The sequence below is a fragment of the Daucus carota genome, chromosome 1 (genome assembly GCF_001625215.2).
Source record: "Daucus carota subsp. sativus chromosome 1, DH1 v3.0, whole genome shotgun sequence".
Taxonomy (NCBI): domain Eukaryota; kingdom Viridiplantae; phylum Streptophyta; class Magnoliopsida; order Apiales; family Apiaceae; genus Daucus; species Daucus carota.
Genome location: NC_030381.2, coordinates 48,993,404 through 49,021,192, shown reverse-complemented (window position 1 = coordinate 49,021,192; position 27,789 = coordinate 48,993,404). Strand labels below are relative to the sequence as shown.

Below are 27,789 nucleotides of genomic sequence, written 5' to 3'. Positions count from 1 at the left end.
ACATGAAAAATAAAGAGTGATCAGTGAGTGAGAGGAACAAAGGCAGCTCCAATGAGGGCCCATGAAATGTCTCCTCAGTAGACTCAAGATGTGATATTCATCTTTCTCTCTACTGCACTAACCCATCTTTTCTTTCACCTTCTTCACCGCCCCTTTCCCATTTTTTGCCCTATTTCAAAATAGAAACTTTTCCACTACTAGCTAAAACACTTTCTTAATTATGTCTCTCGATATTAAACCTAATGATTTCGGTGAGGGATCGTCGCGATCCGTCACTGAACAAAACCAGCAACTCGTATCTGCTCAGCCTGCTCCGGCCCCTCTGAGCCGATACGAGTCGCAGAAACGCAGAGACTGGAACACGTTCGGGCAGTACTTGAAGAATCAAAGGCCTCCAGTGGCACTACCACAGTGTAACTGCAACCATGTACTCGAGTTCCTCAGATACCTAGATCAGTTTGGAAAGACCAAAGTTCATTTACTCGGGTGTGTCTTTTACGGACAACCCGACCCTCCGGCCCCTTGTACATGTCCACTTAGGCAAGCTTGGGGGAGCCTCGATGCGCTCATCGGACGCCTCCGAGCTGCCTACGAAGAGAATGGCGGGTCACCAGAGAAAAACCCGTTTGGAAACGGAGCTATTCGGGTTTATTTACGCGAAGTCAAGGAGTGTCAAGCTAAAGCTAGGGGAATTCCTTACAAGAAGAAGAAGAAGCGGAAACTTCCAACTAAAACAAATGATCAAGATCAAGTTAAGTTCGCCAAGCAAACTACTTAAACTTATTTATTAAGGTAATTAATCTTCACTCCCTCTGTTATATTCATAATTACTGTTTACTTTCCGTTTTGAAATTGATGATTAAATTTCAGCTTAAGTTGTAATTAGAATCAAAACCCTAATACAGAAACAAGTAACCCTAGCTTGTATATTTCTGAATTTATCGAAACAAATGAAATTCCTACGTATATTTCACTACAAAGTAATTTACTGTTCACATGTACGCGGATCTTACCGATCTTAGTTAAAAATACTTGAATACGTAAATGAATACGACTGATTTGATTCGGAAAACAATTTATATCGTAAAATTAATTACAACACAGTAAACAAGATAAAACCCCTCTTAAAACAGTATATCTCACCCTGAGGAACTAATGAAACTGGGTTATATTCATCTCTACTATATTTTCTTTGCTGATACTCTCTGTCATATCAGGCAAAACACTGTTTAATATATGTGTTGGGCTTAATTAAATGAATCTATTGATTAAAAGTTCACTTTTTTCTTGTTTTTGGCTCTTTGGGGATTCGCCATGATCTTTTGCCCCCCATGGGATGGTCATGTGATACATTATACAAATGTGTGTTAGTACCTCTGCGTTTACGCATTATATGTAGAGCTTACATTAATTGACGTAGGGTGACATATATCTATCTAAAATTATTTCACTAATTAAGCTTTCGATAATATTTTCTTAACTTTAATTTGGTAAAAAAAATAATTTAAATGCAGCCTCACTTGGTAATTAACATATGATTATATATAGATATCAACAGTCTAAGCTTTATATTTATTACATATCTTTATTTGATGCGTAGCTAGCTAGGATAAGGAGATATAGTTGTTAATTTCCTGAAAATGCATGCAGGCATATTCAGTTTGTGAAATTTTCATGTTCAAATGGTGAAAAAACATCTTGCTTAAAAATTCATTAGAGTGTAAAGTTATTATTTTATATTTACCGGTTTGATTTCACAAGAGCTAGAAGGTTATATTACAAATTATTCATTGGAGTATAAATTATGCGCTTGTGGTCTGTTTGGGAATTTCAATTTCATTTGAATTTTTGGATTTGATCAAATAATATATTTGAAAATTTGGATTTAGATTTCATTTGAAATCAAGACATTCTAATATTAGTATAAATATGAGAATTTGAAATGACAAGTCTCATTTGAAATCCATCATTTGAAATGAAATGAAATGCATGTTTCCAAATGATCTCTTAAATTATTTGAGTTTTAAAAGTTAAAATGTTTAGTTCTGTTGGGTGTAATTCTATTTGTAGGATAATGTTTATTTTTACAGAATGTTGGTTAATATGAAATATTTTTCATAGTAGGGTAATAATAATTATTAAATAAAAATAGAATATATAGTATTTTGGTAATATGAAATTTTTTCCTAGGAGGGGTATAATACTAAATTTTTCAAATAAAATTAATATATATAATAATCAAATTTTAGTATGTTGATATTTAATATTTTTGATGTTCAGAGAGAAGGGATTTTGCTTATTATTATAATCAAAATTTAACTACTAGCTAGTACTGTTTTAATAATTAGATCAGTAACAGGGTCGATACCAGATAATTCTGATGAATATTCTGCCGACAAGTTTGTGCTCCTTTTGATGGGTAGGACAAAAAATAGTGACGGATAACGTATACGCGTACGGTTATTTAGCTATGAAAATGAAGCTGGAAAGAAAATGAAAACAGTAATTTTAGCTATGAAAACTCCAAAAGGTGTAATCGGTCTAGAATTTTTCAAAATTAGAAATTCAAGTGTATTCAATTCAAATTTTAGAAAATATATTTAAAAAATTGGGTTATTAAACTAGGGCGATAAATTATCCTTAAAAATATGATGATAGCATGTGAATTATTTTTGAAAATCTAATGACACTCAATTATGATTATCTCTCAAATTCACTAAAATAACGGTATTTAAAAATAGATGACTTTTTATGGACATTGTAAAATGATAGATTTTAAAAGATTTGTTAATGTATGTTATACTTTTAAAAATATCTTCAAAATCAATGAGATTGTGAAGAACTTGAAGTTAAATCCCAAACACTCTACATTCAATCTATGAAATTTTATATGCTTAGACATGGATTCCCCCGATAAGCCTCAACTCTATCGAAATCCATCAATTATTATAATTCCGCTAAAATTTATTATTTTGTTTCATAAATCTCTTTAAATGAAATTTTGACCATCAATGCTAAACCTCATCTCTAAACTTTTTTTAATTTTTTTTTCGTATGTGTGATAAAAATCAAGAAATATTTGGAGATAGAGACAAGAATACTCATTCTTATTACATCATCAATTCTCAAAAATTTGGTTATTCTGTGTCCTATTTACAAATCCATATCCATATACGGGAAATTTTCGTACACTCTCCGTAACGAACAGAAGATTCATTTAAGCTACATATCTCCTTTGTAAATATAAATATTTATTGTGTACTTTAACTTGGATTGGTGTTTGAAATTAAACTATTAATTTATTCCAAACTATGTATTTTACTTACAAAAATGTGATTATTGATATTGCCAAGCATATTAATGTTTTTCACCTATTAATAAGTTTACAAATGTTGACTACTTATAGTGTTTTGTCACTTTATAATCATGAGACATCAATCATAGTTGAAACCAAAAGATACATATATTACGTGTATGTACGTAAAAGTTAAAATAATAATGAATTACATGAGTTGGGGCCATGAGGGCTGTAAAATATAACTTTATTATGATAAATGATACAATACAAAAGTGTGAAAATAAATATAAAAAAGATCTAATGTAAAATATAGATATTAAATATAAACAGCATGAACATGTATCTTCGAGTATATTTCCGCACCATGATCCTAATCCATTGATATCGAGTTTTGACATGTTCATGTGGTATTTCTCGACATGATCATGTCATTGTCTTCTCGCGATTCTTCATGGCCTTGATATGCATGAGAAATTCTCCTACATAAGCCTCCTCCACATCTGAAAAGCTCGAGCATGGGTAACAATAAACTTTATACACTTGTTACTTCTCTATCCCTGATGGTACTTTTGTATATAAACACTTTACTAAAACTTTGTATTTCAATTCCTTTTTAAGATCGTCATATAATGCGAACAATCGTTGATTTAATTCAACACAACCTTGATCAACCATTGCTGATGTATAAATTGAACTAGTTTCAATCACTTTAAACTCTTTCGCAAGAAAAATCGACACTAAAGATTTTACAGAGCTTTTTCACATGCCATTATACTCCAGTAGGTGTAAAATACAATTTGTACTATCATTTCGAAAGTCAGTTTTTCTACCCAAATTTTATGACATAAATTCAAATCAAATTGGTACATTCGATGCAATACTAACTAGCATGCATCTACATCCAAATTATTTAAATATATAGTATTCTTGTACTTTAAACTCACAATGTCAATGATACAAATTTTTAACTTTACTAGCGTTGACAAATTATGATTAATCTCAACAATTTTATTTGGTGATTAACAAATTTGTGGGGGAAACAATATTCATTAATAACATCACTTTAAATTAAATTTTAATGATTTTCATCATTTATCACTATCTCAAAATTCAGTGACACACCTCACATATTGTCTGAATTATATTCTGAGGTTGCAAATCATCCACTAACTTATAGGTGTATATGAATAGTTTGTGCACACCTTCAACTTGATTTTTATTATCACATTCATGTTCATAGACATCGTTGTAATATTCTTTGTTGTGTTCCTCTCCATCCTCATTTTCTCCATCCTCATTTTGTCTTCTTCTATATCTTTATCAATTTTATAACAATTTGTGGACATAAAATTTTTAGAACATGCTCTCTCATAACTTTCTCCAACTATCGCCATATTTAACGACCTATCTTGTCGTGGTTAAGATTATTCATCGAAATTATCAGCATGAACATGTTTTGTATGTTGAACAATATCATTTTTTTGATTAGGCTTAGATGAGATCAGCTCATAAGTAGTCAGGTGGTAAAAATTAATCAAACATCAACTGTTTCATTCATCATTTTATGATTGACTTTCTTTCTTACTATAAGATCCGAAGAATATTAGCCATTCAGCCTGTTTATTTTCATAGCCCAATAACATCTAAAATTTTTTCAAATCGAGTATAAAATTTTGGAACTCCTCAACTCCCAAAGACTCATAAAATAATAAGATATCACATCTAAAATTACTTGAACGTCATCAGTTATTGTTGTTTTCATGAATTATGAACAAATTTATGTGATCTTTCCAAAGTCTTTAGGATTGTGGGTAAAACCGTAGTAACACTTGTAAGAACTTGGGTTCCCCTGTATCAAATCAGGTAATAAAAAGAAAGGATATAGCTTGCGCTGCTTAAAAAAAACTAATAATCTCCCAAAATGTAGGAAAAATATAGATATATACCATAAATAACTCGTATTCAATAAATTTTTTTGAGTTGTATACCCAAGACAATTCTTAAATCCAAGTGAACCTCAAGAGGAGATGAAAAGAAAAAAAATTAAGCCTTTTTAATTCAATAAAAAATTATCTATTTAACAATATAATTTCCTTATGCAAAGATATAAGACTATGACATAAGATAAAATCATATTCTTATTAAAAAAAGATCTATTAAATTTAAGCAGATTTTCAGGTTGGAGCATGATCATGTACCGTAACCTCAATCCATCATGCACCATAACCTCAATCCATCAATGTTTGTTTAACGATATTTAATTTTATCATGTTCATATGGTAGTTCTTATACATGATCATGTTGTGGCACTTTCACGATTATTCTTGAGCTTGATATTCGCTGGATTCCCTCCTAGATCAAATTCATCATCATTTTGTGGTCGGAATCAGCTTTGTATATGGACTAATGGTATATGGATATGAATGTTACTTTTTATCAAACTTTAATAATACATATGAGGGTATTTGTCTTTTTCATTTTTTACAAAAATAATGACCTATTTTGAATAAAAATTTCATATTTACATCAAATTTCATGAATATATATATATATATATATATATATATATATATAAAAGTAATTTATTTCTAACAAATAATATAATCAAATGAGACTATAGCCTGATCTTTAGTATTTAGATTTCTCGTGTGAGTCTTCTGCTTAAAAGAATAAGGGGTTGTTTGGCTTGACTTATAAAACCAGCTTCTGGCTTTATAAATAATAAGCAGTTTATTTGTTTCGTTTGTGTAACAAATTTATAAGTAATTTTCGACTTATAAGTCAATATCTGAGATGTTGAAAATCCTGATTTTTAGTGATTTATTAATTTTTAAAATTTAATTTTACAAATATGTAGATGACTATTCTGAAAGATAATTTATATAATTTATTATTATATTAATAATTTTTATACCGCCAAGTTATAAACATCAAAACATTTATCTAAGCACATACCACCAAGACCCGTGAAGCAATAAACACCCTTGAATTTTGTGAGTGTGTAGTTAGGCTATTCATGCTACAGTGTTATTTTTTATTTATTTTTTTTGCTAAATTGCTACAGTGTTATTAAAATTATATATATTGACTTTTGAGCTCTGAGTGATCGAATTGATTATTTCGGTTGCCATTTTTTCGCTAAATCACGGTTGCCATTTATCAGTTCAACATGAACCGATATAATATGTGTGTGTGAACAATGAGTCAATTGAGTCGTGGGGTTTGAGTTGGAAATACCTGTCTTCTTGCGGAGAACTGAGTATTAATGCGTTCTCACAACTATCCTAGTCGATACTTACCGAGAGAACTAGAAAGTTTGCTTGCATGTTTCGACAAGAAAATCATGTAAGAATACCTTAAGCTTGGACCCATCGTGCGTGCCAAAAATAATATGCAAGTCACGTGGATAGGAGTATGTAAGAGATTGCATAAACTCTGGATGAATTTTATTCAAAAATGACGAGTTTATCACTAGGGTTTATAATTCCATTACATATATGATAATTTACTTTAATTTTATTTAAGATGATTTTAATGTCAAATCGATATATATTTTCTTAAGCAGGCTAATTTGTTTGATGTTTAACTTTGTATTTATTAATATATTTTGGAGTAAATCACACTTTGCACCCCTATCTTTGGGTCGTTTTGCAATTTGGTTTCATTGTTTAAAACTTTGCAGGTTGCACTTATAAATTTTTAATCTGTAACGCTTTGCATCAACTTAACACTTTCCATCCAATCCACCGTTAAGTCTAACAGAATGGAGGGGTAGTTTGGGAAAAATGGGGTTTAATTAAAAGCAGGTTTAACGAAAAAAAATCTGTTTTAACGACAAATAAAATAAATATTAAAACATATTTAAGAATAATATTTTAAAGAAGTTTAAGAATTAAAACATATAAATCACTGCAAAGAAGTTTAAGAATTTTATAAAATATATTTTAATATTTATTTTATTTTGAATATAGAGATATGTAAGAATAATATTTGTTTTTTTCGTTAAAATAGACTTTGAACATTTAATATTTAAATATATTTGATAATTCTTCTTTAACTTTACTTTAAAGCACAATTTTCGCTAACTATTTAAATATATTTGATAATTTTTTGCTACAAAAGTGTCCAAATATCAACAAATGTTAAATCAAAATTATAACACCAGTAGCCTAAAACCCAGTTTTTGACAAGTAGAAAAAAGAAAAGGAGGAGCTTCCAAGGAACTGTGATCTATAAATTCAACCTATGCGGTTTGAGTTAATATGAAGAAAAGTAAGAACCAAAAGATAATACATCACTGTTATTACAAACTTAGAGCCTATCTTCTGAATTCTGATACTTATTATAACTTAATCGTACACTGGCCCGATTTGTTATTTTTAAATATTAAATATTAAAATAGCAAAAAATTATCAAATATATTTAAATATTAAATGTTCAAAGTCTATTTTAACGGCAAAATCACATATTATTCTTACATATCTCTATATTCAAAATAAAATAAATATTAAAATAGAATTTATAAAATTCTTAAAATCCTTTGTAGTGATTTATAATATTTATTTGTTATTTTATAAAATATGTTTTAATATTTATTTTATTTTTCGTTAAAACAGATTTTTTTTTCCCGTTAAACCTGCTTTTAATTAAGTGGGTGTTTGGCGGGGCTTTTAAACCCCGCTTCTGGACTTTTAAGTTAGAAGCACTTATTCGTACCGTTTGTGTAAAAAGTCGAGAAGCACTTATAAAAAGCTACGATTCCTAACTTTTGTTTCACGACTTCTACTTTTTTCCCAAACACTTTTATCACTTATAAGCCTTAACTAACTTCTAACTTCTACTTCACTTTTTTATTTTAAGCAAGAAGCACTTATTTTAAGCTCACCCAAACGGCCCCTAAATCTCATGCAGATTTTTCCTAAACTACCCCTCCCTTCTGTTAGACTTAACGGTAGTTTGGATGGAAAGCGTTAAGTTGGTGCAAAGCGTTACAAATTAAAAACTTATTAGTGCAACCTGCAAAGTTTTAAACAATGAGACCAGATCGCAAAACGACCCAATGATAGTGGTGCAAAGTGTGATTTACTCTATATTTTGTGAATGAAACCATATTTTACACGAGTTTTAAAATGAAATACATGTCGAGCGTTTCATCCCAATATAAAATAAAATGCATGTACGTCTTCCGTCCCAACATGAGTAATGCAGGGGACCGAGGGAGTATGCGATTGAGAAGACAACTGAATTTATAATTTCACAATGTAGTCTTTTCCCCCAGTTAAAGGTGTTGAGCGTAGACATACATTTACATCAATTCACGTTTCAGACAGCATCTATTTCCACTAGTCTTTCATCCCTTTAATGGTGCACTCTGAACACATCATATCACACATTCTTTTCCCGTTTTCATCTCAAGATATTGTGCATAGCTAGCTGCCAATCTTATCATAAATAGACTGAAATTAATCTTTTTCTGTTGTTGTGAAATGTTTTGGCAGGTGTACTATGCAGCTTTGGTTCAAATGGACACCAAGTGTCAAGGAAATAGATCACTGCTTCGCAAATGCTTTATTCCATTTCCCTCAGTAGCTGATCATATAGATTCAACTTATTAGAGTCTAGCTAGGCTAGCTACTTTTCCAAATAATGTTTAGTACAATCCGATATATATATGTATATGATGGAACCAGCTTCCAAAATTTGCTTCTTGTGATCTTTAATTTGCATGTAGCTCTGTGTTAATCATATATTAGATGCTAGTATTAAGTACCAATGTGTATATTCATTGTTAGTTCAAGCTAAACTGTATATTTCATCAAGTCCAGAACCAGATCCAGATGCAGATCATTTTAGCAGCTGCTGATGAGCATAGATCAGACATGAGGAGACAGCTGCTGATGAGCATAGATCAGACATGAGGAGAAACTAAGTGGGTGTTTGGCACGGGCTTATAAGCCCGGATTCTGAAATATAAGTTAGAAGCACTTATTTGTACCGGTTGTGTAAGAAGTCAAGAAGTACTTAAAAAAATCTACGATTGCTAGCTTTTGTATCACGGCTTCTACTTATTTTCCAAACACTTTTATCACTTATAAATCTTAATTTGCTTTTAACTTCTACTTCACTTTTTTATTTTAAGCAATAAGCACTTATTTTAAGCTCACCCAAACGGTCCCTAAGTATCGTGTTTAATCATATAGCCAGCTGTGAGTTAATGCTTGCAAAAGTCCGCTACTACTGCGAGAAAGAACTCGGCCTATATGTCAACATGTTGGCACAGAGAATACGTTTATGCAGTAATTCAAACCAAACATATCCCGTAACAGATTTCATTTGAAAATATGGATTTGATAAAATGACATGTTTGGATAAACATAAAACTGATCGGGATTTCAAATGAGAATCCTCCAAAACACTCAAATACTAGTATAAACTTGAGAATTTAAAATGACAATTCAAATCATGTAATTTAAAATTCAACATTTCATATAAAATACATGTTCCGAACACAATCTTAGTACATTCCGGGCAAACATAATTTCTATCTAAAATCTTGACGGGGAGCAGGATAAAGTGACTACTGACTTGTGACTGAGGAAAGAGATTGCAGGCATCTCATATCAATATATAAACCAAGTATATTTTTTCTCCCCGGATAATAAGCATGGAAAGGTTGACTCTAGATTAAAGTCATCCAGATCCATTTCACAAGTATATTTAAAAATCTATAACACCTAGACATTTGCAGAATAGAGAAACTAGTAACAAAGAAGCAATTACGAAAATACAAGAAGCATAACATCATCACTATGTATGTTGGGTTTTGGATATGGCGTGACATTGAAAAAGCCACCGCATTTCCCAGAACACAGGAAGCTACAACATATGCTGCAAATAACATAAACACCGGATCAATAGAACAGGTGGCTTCCCTCACTTGGTAAGCTCAGGTTACACAAATATTGTAAACTCAGCATTTCACTTTAGACAATTTTCTAAACTATGTGCATGCTAATATCAGTCTACTTAAACAGTGGATCTTATACATCAGATCAGCTCTAAATACAGGATATTCAAAAACAGCAGATCTGAGTAAGATTTTCAAGCCAGCTAAGACGGTTAGACAGAGATCCTAGCTATCTACTTATCTAGCTCACAATTTTACCAAAAACAGGATAAAGATGAGCGCAGTGGAGTTGCTCAAATTGTTTTTTAGGAAATTCCTCTAATACAAGGTAAATATTCATTTCATGATAGTTAAATATCCACTTCCTAAGGTTTCACACAAAATGTACATATATGCATACAATTTACATACCATGTAAAAAATAACAATAGTAATATTTATCCACTTTAAGGCAAGTTTCATGGAAACAACAATACAATCAGAAGTTCAGAACACCCTCAAGAAAGCAAAACATTTGGTGTATTTGGTTTTAATGCAATTTTTTAAAAGTTTAACAACGAGCAACTCCATTGACAACATCAAGAAAGCAAAATTTTCATAATCCAGTTTTCCATATTTGTAAATAAAAAAAATGCAGAATTATTTCCTACTAACGAAAAACAGAGATGCATCATTATTAAAACTGACAGAGCACAGCAGTTAAATTATAATTTGATGCAAAGAAAGTAACATGTAGTTCAACAGATAAGTCATTTGTATAATCTAAGAAATTAAACCGCAAAACTCTCTGGTCAGCGGTGTGCATAATTTGCTGTTAAAATCAAGGACTTCTCTACTCTCCCAAATGGAGTCACCGCAGTTAAATATACTTTAATTTTGAACAGCAATCACTACTAAAATGTATTATAATATACGAAAACTAAACAACCTACTCGACTTCCTAGGCTCGATGCTACTAAACACCATCCTCATCAAGCTTCCTCCATTAGTGCAAGTGCATCAAGCAAAGACCCTCCCAATTACGAGCTGCAAAGATCTACAAAACAATACCGGATAAAATACTTAAAAGATGTATCAAAAAGATTGTCAAAATAAAGAGCTGTCCAATAGAATCGTGTAATCACACAATTTGAACATGAGCATAAAAAAAATGACAAGCAAAGTTGTAATTTACCAAGTATTTCAAATACTCTAACCAGCTAACTGATCAAGTGAAACAGATGGAATTATCAAGTGAAACAGATGGAATTAAAATCGTAACTGGCTAGATTGAAGTGGATAATTATACAACCGCAAACACTAGACAACCCACTACATAACAATACCAGGGTAGTATTTACAAACAATTGCCACTGAAACTGACTCTTTTGTAATTGGTACCAAAAAATGACGTCACAGATAGGCAGATTACACACAGAATATCAGAGCCCCTGCCCCCATCCTAAAGTATGACCTGCTCTTTCGGAGTTCTATTGATTTATGATTCTCTAGAACAAAACATCCTTAAAACCAGCAACATATAAAGACCAGTACTGACACAGAGAGGAACATTAAGCAAGGAAACAGTTCTTCATAACAGGTAAAAAAGATAAAACAGAAAAGTAGAACAGAGTTTTAAAGACAAAGAATCAACTATACAAACCCCTTCGAGAACACAAACAAGGGTATGCTTATTTGCAAGTACTATAATCCTTTCCCTGTTTATAATTTTAATCATTTAAACCACAAATTATCCCTTCAAATAATCCCATGGCTGACTCTACATCAACACACAATTAAACCAACAAGTAGAGACTAGACGAGTTGCCTTAGTGCTATCATCATGCTTCTTAAGTGCTAGTAAGGATTAACATTACAGAGGAAAACCATTTTCAATAAAACTACAAGTAAAACAACCTGAAAACGATACTGGATGATAAATGATTAAAATCATAAAACAAGCAAGTTTTCATTAAAGTCAGGTAAAACTCGGAAGTCAAAGAAAATAGATGATTTACAAGACAGCTGCCAACAGCTTAAAATATGTTTATAAACAACTAGAAACACACATACACAAAAAATATGGGATAAATTCCTCAAGATAAACGCTAACACATAACAAAATAATTAAAACTATTCTAAATTTCCACAAACCCGAAGACATGTTTACTTGCAGCAAGGATACGATGTGCCAAATATCATTCCATTCAAACAAGCAAACTGCTTCACAATTACAATTAGGCAAGCAAACCAACAATTGATTCATAAAATTTACTAGAAGTGAGACACTTTCAATTTGCACAGATTAATATTAATGCTAAAGCTCAAATTCTCAGTTCATAATAAAAAATTTAATCTCAATCTAAAGCACCAACTTTGATACCACCAATTACAGTGTGACACAAAGTAAAACTAGAACAGCAGAAAAGAATGCTCACCATCCAGTCCTGACGACTTCTTCTTCACTTCCTTACGCTTCATCTTCTCAAACTGAACCTGTGTGCTCATCATCAGCTCCATCCTTTTCAACTCCACTTCCTTTCCAGCATCAATCCTTTTAACCTCGACTTCCTTCACATACCTAAGCTTCTCCATTTCAACTTTCTCATAGGTTTCCGCAAAATGGTGAATTGCCATAGCTATCATCTTAGTACCCTCCTTCATTTGCAGTTCAACACCCCCTCTCTCCTCAACATCCACAGCCACTTCCTTCCCCCTTCTTTTCGCATACCTTCTCTCCTCCTCGCTCTGCTCCTCATCCTCACTCTCATCATCCTCATCATACGCCTCCTCTTTCGCAGCAGCAGCAGCCATCGCAGAATAATTCCGCCTAAAGAACGAATCATCCATACCCCCACTCCTCTTAAGCGGAGTAACAGCCACCGCTTCAGGCAATTGCTTTGCCTCCCTCCGCAACGCAATTGCCATTGGAGGGGTTCGGGACCGGGTTCCCGTCCCAAACCCCCCACCAATTCCACTCCGCGTTCCCCTAGGGAACGCCTCCCCCCTCCAACTACTGCCTGCAGGAGGCGTTTTCCTCGCCTCCACCTTATCCTGTCCAATCAACATATCCAATTGATCATAAAACCTCCAGGTGCTGACGTAAGCCCCTCCGGACGCGCAAACCCTAGCCTTCTCCGCCTTGAATCTCTTCTTAATCGTATCGATCCGGTTTTTACACTGAACATCAGTCCGCACCTGCTTCTGTGTCGCACCGTGCCGTTCATTAACGGCTAGAGCCACCTGATTCCAGTCCTCACACCGGAGACTCCCGCGATTCGTTTCAAGATAGCGCCGGCCCCAAACGTTGACAAGCGTCGCCGTGGCCTCCTCTGTCCAGCAGTCCTCCCGAAACGCCGTCGCTCGCGGCGGCGCAGCGTTAAACGCCGGCGAGGATTTCATCGGAGCAGAAAAATCACCCATGGTAACAGGTAGAGAGAGAAAGATGAGATCTTGTTTTGAGAGAGAGAGATGTTAAATCGTCGATCGCAATCGCCGAGGATTTGTCTCTATACATCTGTGTTTTGTGTGTAAATATATGATATAAAGGTGCGGCGAACCGCCGGTTGGCGAGGAGAGACGCGTGGGACGCATGTGTGGGTGCGTGGGCGTGGGGGTCAGTAACGCTAATTGTCGTTGCGAACGGTGCGTTTGCCGGGGGTGAGCGCGTGATCACGCGCGAGACTGGGCGGGCATAGAGAGGCGATTTCGATAGGCGTACTGTAATGTCAGATAAATCGGACTGCTAGTTTCTAAGTTAAACGGACTTTTTGGTTTTCGATTTTAACGAGACGATCATTATATGGCGTGAAGAAAATGAAATAAAAAGAAAGGCCTGTTACCCTTTCCTAAATTATTAACTTCTTTATTCAATTTTAAGCGAAATTATTTATTAATAATTTTGTATATATTTATTCAGATTATTTCAACCAATTTTAATCTTTTTACGATTATAATTTTCACATTTGAATTTTTTTAATTTTATTTAATATCTCTGATCGATAGATCCAATCTTAAATAATTATATTAAAATTATGTTAAATGATCGATAATACGATTTAACGCGCTTGATTAATGCACGCGCTAACGCGCTTGATACGTATATATATTACTTTTATATATTTAACGCGTTAATAAGAAGCATCGGTTACATGACTGTAACTTTTTCGGCAATTTTCATATTATCATTCCTAAACGGTCAATAAATATATTTAATTTTTAAACAAAAAATTTATTAACAATTTTATATACAATTATCGAGATTAATCCAACAAATTTTAATATTTTCATAATTGTAGTTTTCACATTTTTTTTCCATTTTTTGAACTTTATTTGATCGATCATACAATCTCAATTGATTGTCTTAAAATTATGTTAGATGATAGCACGATTTAACGCGCTTGATTGATGTATGCGCTGACGCGCCAGATATGCATATGTAGATTATATTTATATTTTTAACGTCTTAATAAGAAACATCGGTTACATAATTGTAACTTTTTTTGTCGGGTTTAAAAATTATTTTTCCTGAATTGTCAATAACTATATTTAATTTTTAAGCGAAAATATTTGTTAATAATTTTGTATATATTTATCGAGATTAATTCAACAAACTTTAATCTTTTCGTAACTGTAGTTTTCACATTTATTTTATATTTTTTAAACTTTATTTTGTGTCTCTGATCGATCGATGCAATCTCAAATTATTATAATTAAATTTTGGTAAATTTAATTATAATTTTATATACATTTATCAAGATTAATTCAACAAATTTTAAACTTTTCTTAATTGTAGTTTTCAAATTTTTTTTACATTTTTTGAATTTTATTTCGTGTATCTGATCGATCATTCAATCTCAATTGATTGTCTTAAAATTATGTTAAATGATTAATTGCACGATTTAACGCGCTTTATTGATGTACGCGCTAACGCGCCAGATACGCATATGTATATTATATTTATATTTTTAACGCGTTACTAAGAAACACCGGTTACATGATTGTAACTTTTTTTGTCGGGTTTAGAATTATCTTTCCTGAATTATCAATAATTATATTTAATTTTTTAGCGAAATTATTTGTTAATAATTTTGAATATATTTATCGAGATTAATTCAACAAATTTTAATCTTTTCGTAACTGTAATTTTCACATTTATTTTATATTTTTTATACTTTATTTTGTGTCTCTGATCGATCGATGCAATCTCAAATTACTATAATTAAATTTTGGTAAATTTAAATATAATATGATATACATCTATCGAGATTAATTCAACAAATTTTAATCTTTTTTTAATTGTAGTTTTCACATTTTTTTTCCAATTTTTTGAACTTTATTTCATGTATCTGATCGATCATACAATCTCAATTGATTGTCTTAAAATTCTGTTAAATGATTAATAGCACGATTTAACGCGTTTTATTGATGTACGCGCTAACGCACCAGATACACATATGTATATTATATTTATATTTTTAACGCGTTACTAAGAAACATCGGTTACATGATTGTAATTTTTTTTTGTCGGTTTTAGAATTATATTTCCTGAATTATCAATAACTATATTTAACTTTGAAGCGAAAATATTTGTTAATAATTTTTTTTGTATCATGATTAATTCAACAAAATTTAATCTTTTCGTAACCGTAGTTTTCACATTTATTTTATATTTTTTATACTTTATTTTGTGTCTCTGATCGATCGATGCAATATCAAATTATTATAATTAATTTTTGGTAAATTTAATTGTAATCTTATATACATTTATCGTGATTAATTCAACAAATTTTAATCTTTTCATAATTGTAGTTTTCACTTCTTCTTTTTTTACCATTTTTGAACTTTATTTTGTGTATATGATCGATCATACAATCTCAATTGATTGTCTTCAAATTATGTTAAATGATTAATAGCACGATTTATGTACGCGTTAACGCGCCAGATACACATATGTATATTATCTTTTTATTTTTAACGCGTTAATAAGAAACGTCGGTTAAATGATTGTAACTTTTTTTGTCGGTTTTAAGATTATTTTTCCTGAATTATCAATAACTATATTTAATTTTTAAGCGAAAATATTTGTTAATAATCTTGTATACATTTATCGAGATTAATTCAACAAATTTTAATCTTTTCGTAACTATAGTTTTCACATTTATTTTACAATTTCTAAACTTTATTTTGTGTCTCTGATCGATCGATGCAATCTTAAATTATTATAATTAAATTTTGGTAAATGATTAATAACACGCACTAAAGCGCAAGATACGTGTATTTATATTGTGTTTATATTTTTAACGCGTTAGAAAGAAGCGTCGGTTACATGATTGTAACTTTTTTTGTCGGTTTTAGAATTCTCTACTTTTTTAAAAAATAAAGAGATTTAAACATATATTTAAAAAAATTAACTTATAAAATGCTCTATTCTATTTTTGCATTCATATTGATTTTATGATATTTATAAAGAATTTAGTGATGATTTAATTTTTTTGAAATCTTTTGTGTCAGTTTTGCATCATGATCGATTTAATTATTTAATATATATAAATTACAGTTAAAATTTGGTTAATTTGATCACTGAAAATCAAATATGACAAATAAATTGAGAGTAAGGGAGTATATTGGACTATCTCGGTTGGACCTCGATAAAGGCAAATACATGATACATCCTGTACAGATGACTATTTTTGACGAGGCATGTTATGTGATTTTTATTTTCAATAAAATTAATTCAATAATAAAAAGTTACACGGAATCTAAGAAATAAGTGAGTCTAACAAATATAATATAAATCATATCAATGATTAATTCTTCAAGCAAAGACAATCAAGACTATTTGTTAAAACTAATATATAAACATATACTCTTTTTATAACCCGTTTGAACTATCAATTGTAACTATAATTTCATACAAACATCTGTCACCGAATCAAAATCTTAAAATCCAGGAGATCTAATATCTCGAACGTTGAATTAGACTAAAAATCCAAAGAAACATGTCAAGTTTTCACAAGGAGAGGATAAAGAAAGTCTAAATAAACTAGGAACAAAATTCATCCAAATTAAATATGACAAGGAGTATTATGAAAAGATAAGCACGGATTTACAAAATTAACTGATTTGAAACTTTCCCGACGACCATCATGAAAAGAAGAGAGAGAAGGCTAAATTTTTTTAGACACTTGATTTATTTATTCTAGGTTAAGTGATTTTCTTGAAACTAACCATCCAGCTGATCTTCGTAAATCAGGATTAGTTTAAGGGTTTGTCTAACCTGTGCCCTCAGGGCACAGGTTTAGGACATTTATTGTATCTTGTTTTCATGCACAGTGCACTAGTACCATTGTTAATGTATTAATTACTGATTAGAAAATTCAAATGTTCACATCTATCAAGAAAACTTGATATTTCATTTACTTTTGTATCATATTATATTTTTATTATTTATATTATTTAATAATATTAAAATAATAAAAAATTCATACATTTGTTATTAAATATAAAATTGGCTGATTTAGTTAGGAGGCTGGTTTTAATTAAAAAATTAATGTATATGCAGGGTGGCTTGTTATTATTTGTGGGTTGAGATCAATTAAAATTTGTTTTATACTCGATTAAAATCTAGTAAAAAAATTATCTTATAATCCCCACATTTTTTGAAATAAAATAATATTTTATCATAAGTATAAAATTTGAAAGATAAGTTATAAATAGATATATAATTAGTATATATACACATGCACTGATACTTATGCAAGTCAAAAGAACATTTAATGATGGTAATTATGACTTATCCTGTGCCCTCCCTGAGGGCACAGGTTAGACATTCCTATAATGAAAATAAGAAATTTCCAAGGACTTTGTATAGTACTCCCTCCGTCCCTAAATACTTTTCCTGTTTCTCCTTTTCACGTTTGCCAACACACACTTTTGATCATTAATATCTTTAATTTTATATTAGTATTAAATATAAAAATTTCACTGTATTAAAGTACTCGTAAATACGAACCCAACAAGATCACTCATGACTATATTTAGTTTTATAGATTAGACGTAAATTAGTCATTTGTCTCATGTTATGAACAGTCCCGACATATCAAACGAGAAAAGCTTTTTGGGATGGAGGGAGTAGATATTTAATGATAATGAGGGACAAGACCAAATGCTTAAAGACATGGATAGCTCTGCCCACTTGCTAATTTGTGTAGACTACACCTTCAGTGCTTGAGGATTATTCCATGGTTGAAAGTGCGGTGGGACAATTATTCTACCTGCCTCAAAGTAATTAGGCTACACTACTTCTATTAATCATTATTAATTCTACTAATGTGAGTAAAGGTTTGCAAAATCTAACTTTAATTTGTTTATAATCCTGGGGCTAATGATGATTGGGCAGCTCATTAAGCTCTTTAAGTGAACACCACCACTCAAATATGGCTAGTGGCGATCATTTGTGAATTATTAAATACGAGAATGACACTAGGCTACCATACTGCATCACTCACTCACTGCCGACACAACTGGGCCGGGAAACCAGCACCACCAAATTTTGGATACAAAATCCAACGGTTGAAGTTTCTGATAACTCGAGTTCGAATCGTAAAATACGGTACAAATTATAAATGAGAATTGAAGATTTCGTAGCTAAATTTTTTCAAAATCAAATATTATGTGATTCGGGTCTTTTCGATGACAGATCTAATTTCAAGTCATTGAAGACATAACTGTGTAATTTTATTGTAATGGCACTTCACAAGTCAAAACCTAGTAGGTGGACAATCTTTTAATGTCAAATTGTCAATCTCTTACTGAAATCACATTTCATCTTTCTTGAAAGTAAGAGAACATATTTCCTTCCATCTTTAGTGGATTCCTTTTTCTTAAATTCCAACTTTTAAAATTATTCCTTCCCAATTATTATCTGCATCCATTTATCCATTTATTTATCAAAAATTGAAGATGCTTATATCAGCAGAGATTACAGACAGGGCAGCTGTGTGAACGGAAATTTTAATCTGATCTTACTTCACAACTATATATAATTTTACATTCACTGGGTACGGTCATTACAAGAATAGCGGGCAATTTCGACTGCTTTTTTCAGCCTGAAGTTATTTTTGAACAGAAGTAGTCGAAAATGGTTATTTTTAACCAGATTCTGACTGTCGAAATTAGTCGTTTTTAATGCAGTGAGTTTCATCATAAAAGACCTGTTTGTTGTAATAGGGTGACTCTAAATTGTACGAAACAAGTAGTAGTCTGTTCAACAATACTTTTCTTAACAATTTTACAAAATCTGAATATATACAAGAACAACAAAAATGAAATATCTAACTATATATCATGAAGAACCCTAATCAACGGAAGAAAAAAACTTATAAAAAAAGGCAAGAGTTCCACATAGCAGCATATCAAGATTCATACAATATCGGAGTCTCCGAAATGCTCTCCAAATGTGGTCTCCAAACTCCACCTCGCCCTCTTCTCCGATCATTCTGCGTCGCCACCACTTTCTCAGACAATATCTCCGCCAAATAATGATCATTCACCTCCACCTTCTCCGCCTCTTTTTTCATCTTTTTTCTCGCTGAACCGCGACGATTATTTTTCACCGATGTCGAAGCAACAGGCATGAGAAAATAAATCTTACCGCGCTGAAGCTGCGCCTCAGGAGGAATTATAACAACTTGAGGGTAAATATTGCTGCTACCATCATAAGGAGACGAGGAAGATGGTTTTTTCAAGACATGCTTAGGATGCAGTTTCATGATCTGGTCTGCAAAGACCGTGCCACTCAACTCTTCAACGTAGCCATTAGTGTGAACTATGCGAATCACGTCGAATGCGCCGCAGGGGAGGATGCAGGAGATGCAGCATCTGATGGTGTTGATCATGCTTGATTCTGTGGAAACAAAGAAGAAGATAGGAAAGTGAAGGAGATATTAGAGAAAGATAAAGAGAAAGTTGAGTGGGATTAGTTTTGATAAATGTATGTGCATTAGCACAACTTTTTTGTGACAAAAGATGTGATCATTATTCTACTATTATAGCTAGTGTTGCCTATTAGGGTTTTCTCTTTTCTCTTTAATTACTTGTTTCTTATGGCAATCTGTGGAGTGGTCAGACCATTAGCTTTATAATTATATAATTTTGAAAAATATGTTAAAAATTTCAGGCATATCCTAAATATTAGGGATCCATTTTTTTCACAAATAGATAATAATTAATCCATTTCTCATTTATGTATAATGATTAAATATTATCTCGCACAGTTTGCTTATAATTCTTTCTTACAAATTTTTGATTTTTTTGTTAATTAATTTGAATTTAATATTATTATAATAATAAGAAATGTAAATATAATTATTGATGAAATTATCGTTCAATATAATATTTTTTTTATAAAAATTAAATCATTTATTACATTTTTTTAAGATTCTCATCATCAAATGAATATATGCGAAGAAAAAGGGAACGAGAATACAAATACTTTTGTACTTTGCATTTCGGGTCCATTAATATGAGGTTTGGCCCCAGCACAGCTCCTCCACACTTATCTTTTGTTCTAAAATTTGAATAAATAAAGTCCAGCTATTTTCTTTAATACTATTTAATGTTCCGCTATAAATGGGTGATGTTGGGGTCGTAGTAATCTAGCTGGCATTGCCACGTTTGCAAGAGTGGGGGCATGTGAACTCTGGGCCTGAGGGCGTAGGCTTCTTACACGTGTTAGTCAATGAACATGACAATCGTCCGTTTAAGGTCAATCAAATTACTCCTATATAGCAGTGTTGTAAAAAGCGGGAATCGGACTTAGTCGGTGAAGGCACCGTCTAGCGATTAATCGGGTAATCGGAGATTAATCGGAGTGATTAATCGGATCATTAATTGTAATCAATTTAATATTATTTTTAAAATTATATATATATATATATATATATATATTAATATAATTATATATAGTATAAATTTATAGTCATATAAAATCAAAGATTAATGATTTCTTATAACACAAAACATGCCTTTGTATACTTATAAGTCCAGTGATCTCATATATAAACTTGAATTTGATTGAATATGTGAGACTGTGAAAGAAGATATTGCAAATTTATGTAATTAGAGTTTATGAGTTAATATTGAAAGAGTGAAAGGTAATAAAAACAACTTTAATTTTTGTGTTTTGTCATTTTTGTGCTTTTTGTTTTATTTAAAATTAAATTTAAAATTTTGAAAATTTTTTACTTTTTATTTTGAATTTTTTTAAAGTCACCGATTTTTGACCGATTTTTTCCGATTAATCCCGATTTTGACCGATTTTCAGAAAAAACGATTTTTTCACCGATTAACGCTTAATCGAGACGGTGGCCGACCGAACAGCGATTAATCGGCGATTAATCCCGATTAATCGCCGACTTTTAGAACACTGCTATATAGTTTCAATTCGTTTATGTAGGAACATATTTCGTTAAATCAATATTTGATATTTGCATTTTTAATAGGTAGTTGAATAATTTATATTTAATATTAAACCATAATTTAATATTAATCAGATGATGAGTTGACACGCGACATGAATAATTGGTGATAAATTTGTTACGTTAACTGAGTGGGTGATTCGAACATATATTAAGTAACTTAGTAAAAGGATTTTTAGAGGTTAACTGGTGATATAAACAAGTGGTTGATTTGCTAGAAGTGTTGACAGATGATGGGACATCCGAATGTGTCTTGTACTATTAGAAGTGTTGAGAACTTGAGATGTAGATGTAATACAACAGCCATGTGAGGCATGGGGCTCAGGGCCCATCCATACTTTAGCAACCATACTATATAAACATCATCATTTATAATATTACATGTATTGTTATAAAACTCTGTTATTAATGGGTGATTGATACTGTTATTCATGTTTTGCAATTCGTTAAATTAATTAAAATTTGATTTATTTTATTAATAATTTAATTAATTTTTGAATAATTCTTATTTTGTATTTATATTGAAATCCGATTCCTATTTTTCAGGACACTAATTATATGATAAGTATACTTACTTTTAACTTATATGTTATTAAATTCTCACATAGGATATTTAAATAAGTAAGTATCCATTTCATCCCAAAAATATTTTGAAACCTAATTAAAAAGCGGCACTTGACATCGATATTTTATAACAAATTCAAAAATAAATAAATATCATATCATGATGTACTAGTCACAATATTAAATTATGAATTAGTCATTATATGTATAATTTTTTCTATTTCACATCATTTAAAATATTTTAAGATTTTTAATGGATCATTTTGCGCATTGTTATTCTTATAGTTAAAATTCTGAATAAAAAAAAAAGGTAGTTTCAGTTTCTGAAAATAATTTTCCACCATTTAAATACATCCGTCTAGTAGATATTGTCCGTATTTTTTTTTCCACCGTATTAACTATTTCATCCAAAATATTCAAAAATGAAAAAGGATCATCTTGACTTTTCAATACGAACTCTCCGATGTATTAAAAGTTTTTTTCCAACATATTTAAAACTTTTCATATTTAAAATTTAAAAGAGTTAGGAAAATAAATCAAAGCCGTAAAAATTCTTTCCAATACATCCGAAACTAAGAGGATATTCTTTCCAAATCATTACAAACTTACTTCCAACATATTTGAAATTAAACAAAGATAAATTTTATTTTTCATATTTAAAATCCAAAACAAAGTTAAAAAAAGTAGTTTCGATTTATCAAAATAATTGTTTTTACCATTTGAGATTTTCCTTTTTTATAGATTTTTTTTTGTTTTGTCTTTCCTGTGATTTTAGAAAATTCTTTCCAATAAATTCGAAACTGTAAAAATGATAGTCTTGATGATACAATTTTTGCAACTCATTACAAATTTTCTTTCAATATATTGGAAACTAAAAAGGTAATTTCTGTTTTTAATATTTAAAATTTAAAAATTAAAAATTAAAGAATTTAAAATTCAAAAATTTTCATAAAAATCATATATGTTATATTATATATCAACCTCCGTCTTTTTTAATTGTCGACTTTTCACTTTCAATAGTCAAATTGACCAATGATCAAGGAACTTATTAAAAAAATCATGATTAGTTTTCCATTAATTTGAAAAAGTATCTTATCATTATCGATCACATTTCGATTTGATTAAAAATTCATGATTTATTGAAAAGAATTTCTATAAATCCGAAATCGGTAGGTGAAACGGATTCTAATCCACGATTTTTAAAACCTGGTTGATCAATGACAGTGTCATAAGCAAGCAATGTAAGATGAATCAACTTATCAGTGACATTACGTGCTCACAAATGTGGAAGATAACAGTATGTTCAGATACAAATTTCCACAACCAGCTACTTAAAATGGATCAGAAAATCCAAAAGGGTTCTTCAGCTAGTACTGTGAACTATTTCTCCGATACCAAAAGTTCAGGCTCAATGGATGTTTTGGTGGTGTCGATTGAGTACTGAGACGTTTCCTGGCTGAGCATTTCATATTTTCAGCACCTTCTTTCCACAGGGACTGGACACAATACCCTTCAAAAAAATTTGTAGAATTACCTCCCATGGTGAAAAAACAACAATAAATTTTGGGGTTCACAATTGTTTCAAGACAGCTGGAATGATAATCGATCAGGAATTCAGTAAAGACCATTGTTAGACCTCTCAAAACTGTGGTCGAATAGCATGCCTAGTGGAACGGTTATTGACTTGCATAATATATCTGTAGCTTAAAGACTTGTAAAACAGACTATTAAGTCACAGGGCGTACCCTGGCAAGACCATCCATCTATGTCGAAAACATGATTAAAAAGATGCTACTTTTATAATATAAACCTTGATATGATAGACCAGAGAGGTCCTTCTATTGCAAGGGAATTCAGGCGGCTTTCCATCACAATTAAAAAGACATAAAAAAATCTCCAAACGCTGTACCAACTCTATCTTAAAGTCCATGCAACTGGGCAGACACTAAACTGTAGGTGAATCAGGTTCTTCATAATCACATACTTTGCCTGATATCAGAGAATAAATCAGAGGAGAATATTGTCTTCTATCAATCAAACTTTACTTGAGAATCAAGAAGTGTCTGGACGGTTAAAGGTGTTTGATTCACACCTTCCCTTCTCTTCTCCTATACTTAAAAAAGTTATATCAGTTTTACAGAAGATCTAGCAATAAAATTGGCGTACTAATGAATATTTGTATAGATCACTTTATTTAAGTCGTAAATTACTAAGAACTGAATATGTTCTGCAGGAAAGATCTAGACGGGTACAGGACTCTTACTAGAGGCAACACTGATACGAAACTGCAATAGCTTTTGATAGGCAGGAGAGTTACTGGTGTTCAATCCCAGTTTCAGCAACTGTTCAATCCATCTAGGTCACGAATGATCACATGCGTGACACAATTAATTTAGTTAGTGGTATATAATTTCATGCATCTTTTCTTTCATTATCTATAAAAGCTTAGTGTGGCCAAATGTCCAAAAATGCTGTCCACTCGGAGAAAAGTAAAGAATCAAAAGTACTACAGAGACTGAACCTGGTTCTTCATACACTACCTAGTTTTGTTGATCGAATATATCTGATATATTTGTTCTGATGGCTTGAAAACGAGAGCCAAAGCCATAAAGAATTTTACTTGACGATTCAGACTTCAGAATACGAGTTAAGCCATAGGTCAATCATTGTTCTAAAAAATTGCTAGGTTGGCAAAAAGATGCCTAATGCATGGAGGGACATGAATTAAAATTTTCTTTTATCAGGTAGCGGAGAATAGTGACACAATCTGCAGTATATATTGCAATAAGAAAATAGATTTACTACTACTCACAAACAACATTAAAACAAACTCTTGCTAGAGCTGTACCTTGAGAGCGATGGCAAGCATGATAAAGCTCTGCAATTTCTGCAGAGCGGAAATTAGAGTGCCCTTTGAGGCGCGAAGAGGGATAGAGTGTCCTGTATGTGGCAATATCAACAGCTATGGCGGCCCTCCTATTGCCAGACAGTATGCTGGTAATGGACCTCAACAAAATGGCTATCAATATCCACCTCCCCGGAGACCAGCACCACGAGGTCCTCCTGGCGGGGCAAATGGCCATGGTTATTACCAACAACCATGGTCTCCTCAAGCCTCTGACGATGATTATATTGAGCACCCTCCACCTCCAAGACAAGGACCTTTTCATCTCGTCAGACCTAACAGACATAGTTATCAACCGCCACCACAAGTAGCACCTCGTCCAATGCGTCCTAACTTCTATCAACAACCACCACCGCGCAGACCATCCTATCCACCTTATAATAATGACTATTATCAACCACAGCCTCGTCCAATGATAAAAGTGAACAATATCTATCGACCACCACAGCCACAGGGCCCTCGTCGCCCGGCTTATAATGGTTACTATCAACAACCATCACCAATGCCGATGGAAGAGGAGGATTACCACTATCAAAATCAACCAATTCCTCAAGCATCACATCGCCCAGTCCATGACAACAACAATGGTTATGATGAACAAGAAACACCTCCTTTGGATGATTATTACCAAGAACAGTTGCAAACTTCACCACAGGTATATAGTCATGGTTATTATCAGCATCCTTTACGCACACCTCAACCACAATCCGTATCACATGTGACACGACCTCAGGTACCCAATAATGGTTCTTATCAACGACAACCTTCACGCGCAGAATCACAAGCTCAATCAAGTCCAATGAATGGCAATAATAATCAACAGTTCTCGCACAATCAAGAGGGATCACCACCACAACCTCCTCCTCAAGCTAGGCCCAACGGATACAATCAGCAACAACCAGGACTTACAGTAACTTCATCTCATATCCAACAAGTAACAGCACATACATCAAATGCACAACCAGCCTACGGAAGGAAGAAGGCAGTGGTATGCGGCGTGAGCTACCTCGGACAAAAGAACTACCTTGAAGCAAGCAGTAGTGATGCCAGGTCTATAAAAGACTTTCTTGTCAACAATCTGAAATTTCCAGAAGCATCCATCTTTCTCCTCACAGGTATATATGGTTTGATTCAATCCCCTTGAAAATTCGCTGAGATTAGATATCCATAATGTCTTAATATCAATTGTGACATACTGCAGAAGACGAAGAGGATCCATCCCGGATACCGACAAGGATCAACATCTTTAGGGCCTTAAAATGGCTGGTTGAAAGCTGTCAACCAGGAGATTCACTGGTTTTCTACTACACAGGCCATGGCTCAAAAGAACGCGATTTTGATGGAGATGAAATTGATGGCTTTGACGAAGTGTTATGCCCTGTTGATTATCAGACTGCTGGTAAGATAACAGATGACGAAATCAATGCTACAATTGTTCGACCTCTGCCTCCTGGAGCCAAGCTTCATGGCATCATTGACTGCTGTTTCAGTGGAACTGTCCTGGATCTCCCTTTTTTGTCTAAAACCGACAGGTCCGTAGCATGTTCTTCATCACCTGACACACTTATAAACATATTTTGATACTACTATCGAAGTTCTAAAAGACTTTTACTAAGTTTGCATTTATAATGCTGCAGCAAAGGAACAAGTAGATGGGTAGATCAGAGAATACAATACGCGGCTTATAAAGGAACAAGCGGGGGAATCGCCATCTCCATTAGCTCTTGTACTGATCATCAGAAGTCTGGAGACACAACTGTAAGATCCCACTTCTTCATCTTCTTCGATCCTCTGGATGACACTATTATCAAACATACATGTGATAATAGAAGGTTACTCATTTGAAACTAGTGAAGTACTATAGCAAAACTTGTATTCTGCAGGCTTTCACTGGGAAATCTACTGGAGCTTTAACTTACAGCTTCATTCATGCACTAAGGAAACAACCCAACATAACATACGGAAGCTTACTCAATTCTATGAGGACCACTATCACTCAGGTTCAACAAAGGGACCAACCACCACAGGTAACCAGACATCTATATTCATTGCGCAGTTTAATACACTGTAATTTTGATCTTACCGTCTCTCTGCAGCTCCTCTTAATGCTAATATCGGATTGCTGATTCTAATATATATGCTTCTTCTGACTTTTGCAGGAGCCTCAGATATCGTCAACAGAAAAATTTGACATTCACTCGAAACCTTTGATCATGTAAACAACCATATAAGAAAGGCAAATGTAAGGTTTCCATCTGGTTTTTGTAAGCTAGGTCCGTAGCATGTCCAAACTGTCTTTCAGTTCCATCATGAATATTAAGGCGACATTCAGTTGCATTCATGATTCAACTAGTATTGCTCTGCTTTTCCATCTGGTGTAAACAAATCATCACCACCACCCGTAATAGCAGTACAAATATAAGCACCAATAAGGATTTTTTTTATAGAGCAACTGGTTTAAGGTTCTGGCAATGTTGCTTTGAAATTTACAAAGCATTGATTTATCTTTGATTTCGCCGACACAGCCTGATTCTGTTAACGAGATAATAACTATTTTATCGTACCAAGCTAGAACAAATTCAAGAATGACTCCACAGATACAAGATATATCTGCATTGATGTGTTGTCTAAAGTTTAGTAGATTGCACCATAATAG

General features: G+C 32.3%; 4 protein-coding genes across 5 annotated transcripts; 2 read left to right on the top strand and 2 right to left on the bottom strand.

Moving 5' to 3' along the window:
- The first annotated feature begins 10 nt into the window (after positions 1–10).
- Positions 11–9,071, top strand: LOC108208107 (protein LIGHT-DEPENDENT SHORT HYPOCOTYLS 10). Its single transcript, XM_017378596.2, has 2 exons — positions 11–792; positions 8,797–9,071. The coding sequence occupies exon 1, from the start codon at positions 221–223 to the stop codon at positions 776–778; it is 558 nt and encodes a 185-aa protein (XP_017234085.1). The 5' UTR covers positions 11–220; the 3' UTR covers positions 779–792; positions 8,797–9,071.
- A 1,867-nt stretch (positions 9,072–10,938) lies between these two features.
- LOC108193954 (trihelix transcription factor ENAP1) lies at positions 10,939–13,972 on the bottom strand. Its single transcript, XM_017360855.2, has 2 exons — positions 12,623–13,972; positions 10,939–11,241 (listed from the first exon to the last, which is right to left on the bottom strand). The coding sequence occupies exons 1-2, from the start codon at positions 13,605–13,607 to the stop codon at positions 11,225–11,227; spliced, it is 1,002 nt and encodes a 333-aa protein (XP_017216344.1). The 5' UTR covers positions 13,608–13,972; the 3' UTR covers positions 10,939–11,224.
- Positions 13,973–19,444: 5,472 nt separating this feature from the next.
- Positions 19,445–20,243, bottom strand: LOC108196115 (uncharacterized). Its single transcript, XM_017363233.2, has one exon. It carries the CDS (start codon positions 20,081–20,083, stop codon positions 19,601–19,603), a length of 483 nt encoding a protein of 160 aa, XP_017218722.1. The 5' UTR covers positions 20,084–20,243; the 3' UTR covers positions 19,445–19,600.
- Positions 20,244–25,004: 4,761 nt separating this feature from the next.
- On the top strand, positions 25,005–27,579 carry LOC108209380 (metacaspase-2). Of its 2 annotated transcripts, XM_017380261.2 has the most exons (6): positions 25,005–25,788; positions 25,867–26,248; positions 26,335–26,665; positions 26,771–26,891; positions 27,017–27,160; positions 27,293–27,579. In XM_017380261.2, exons 1-6 carry the CDS (start codon positions 25,087–25,089, stop codon positions 27,350–27,352), a joined length of 1,740 nt encoding a protein of 579 aa, XP_017235750.1. In that variant the 5' UTR covers positions 25,005–25,086; the 3' UTR covers positions 27,353–27,579. The 2 variants fall into 2 exon arrangements, with proteins under 2 accessions (XP_017235750.1, XP_017235742.1); XM_017380253.2 differs by having other exon boundaries at positions 25,011–26,248.
- The last annotated feature ends 210 nt before the right edge of the window (positions 27,580–27,789 follow it).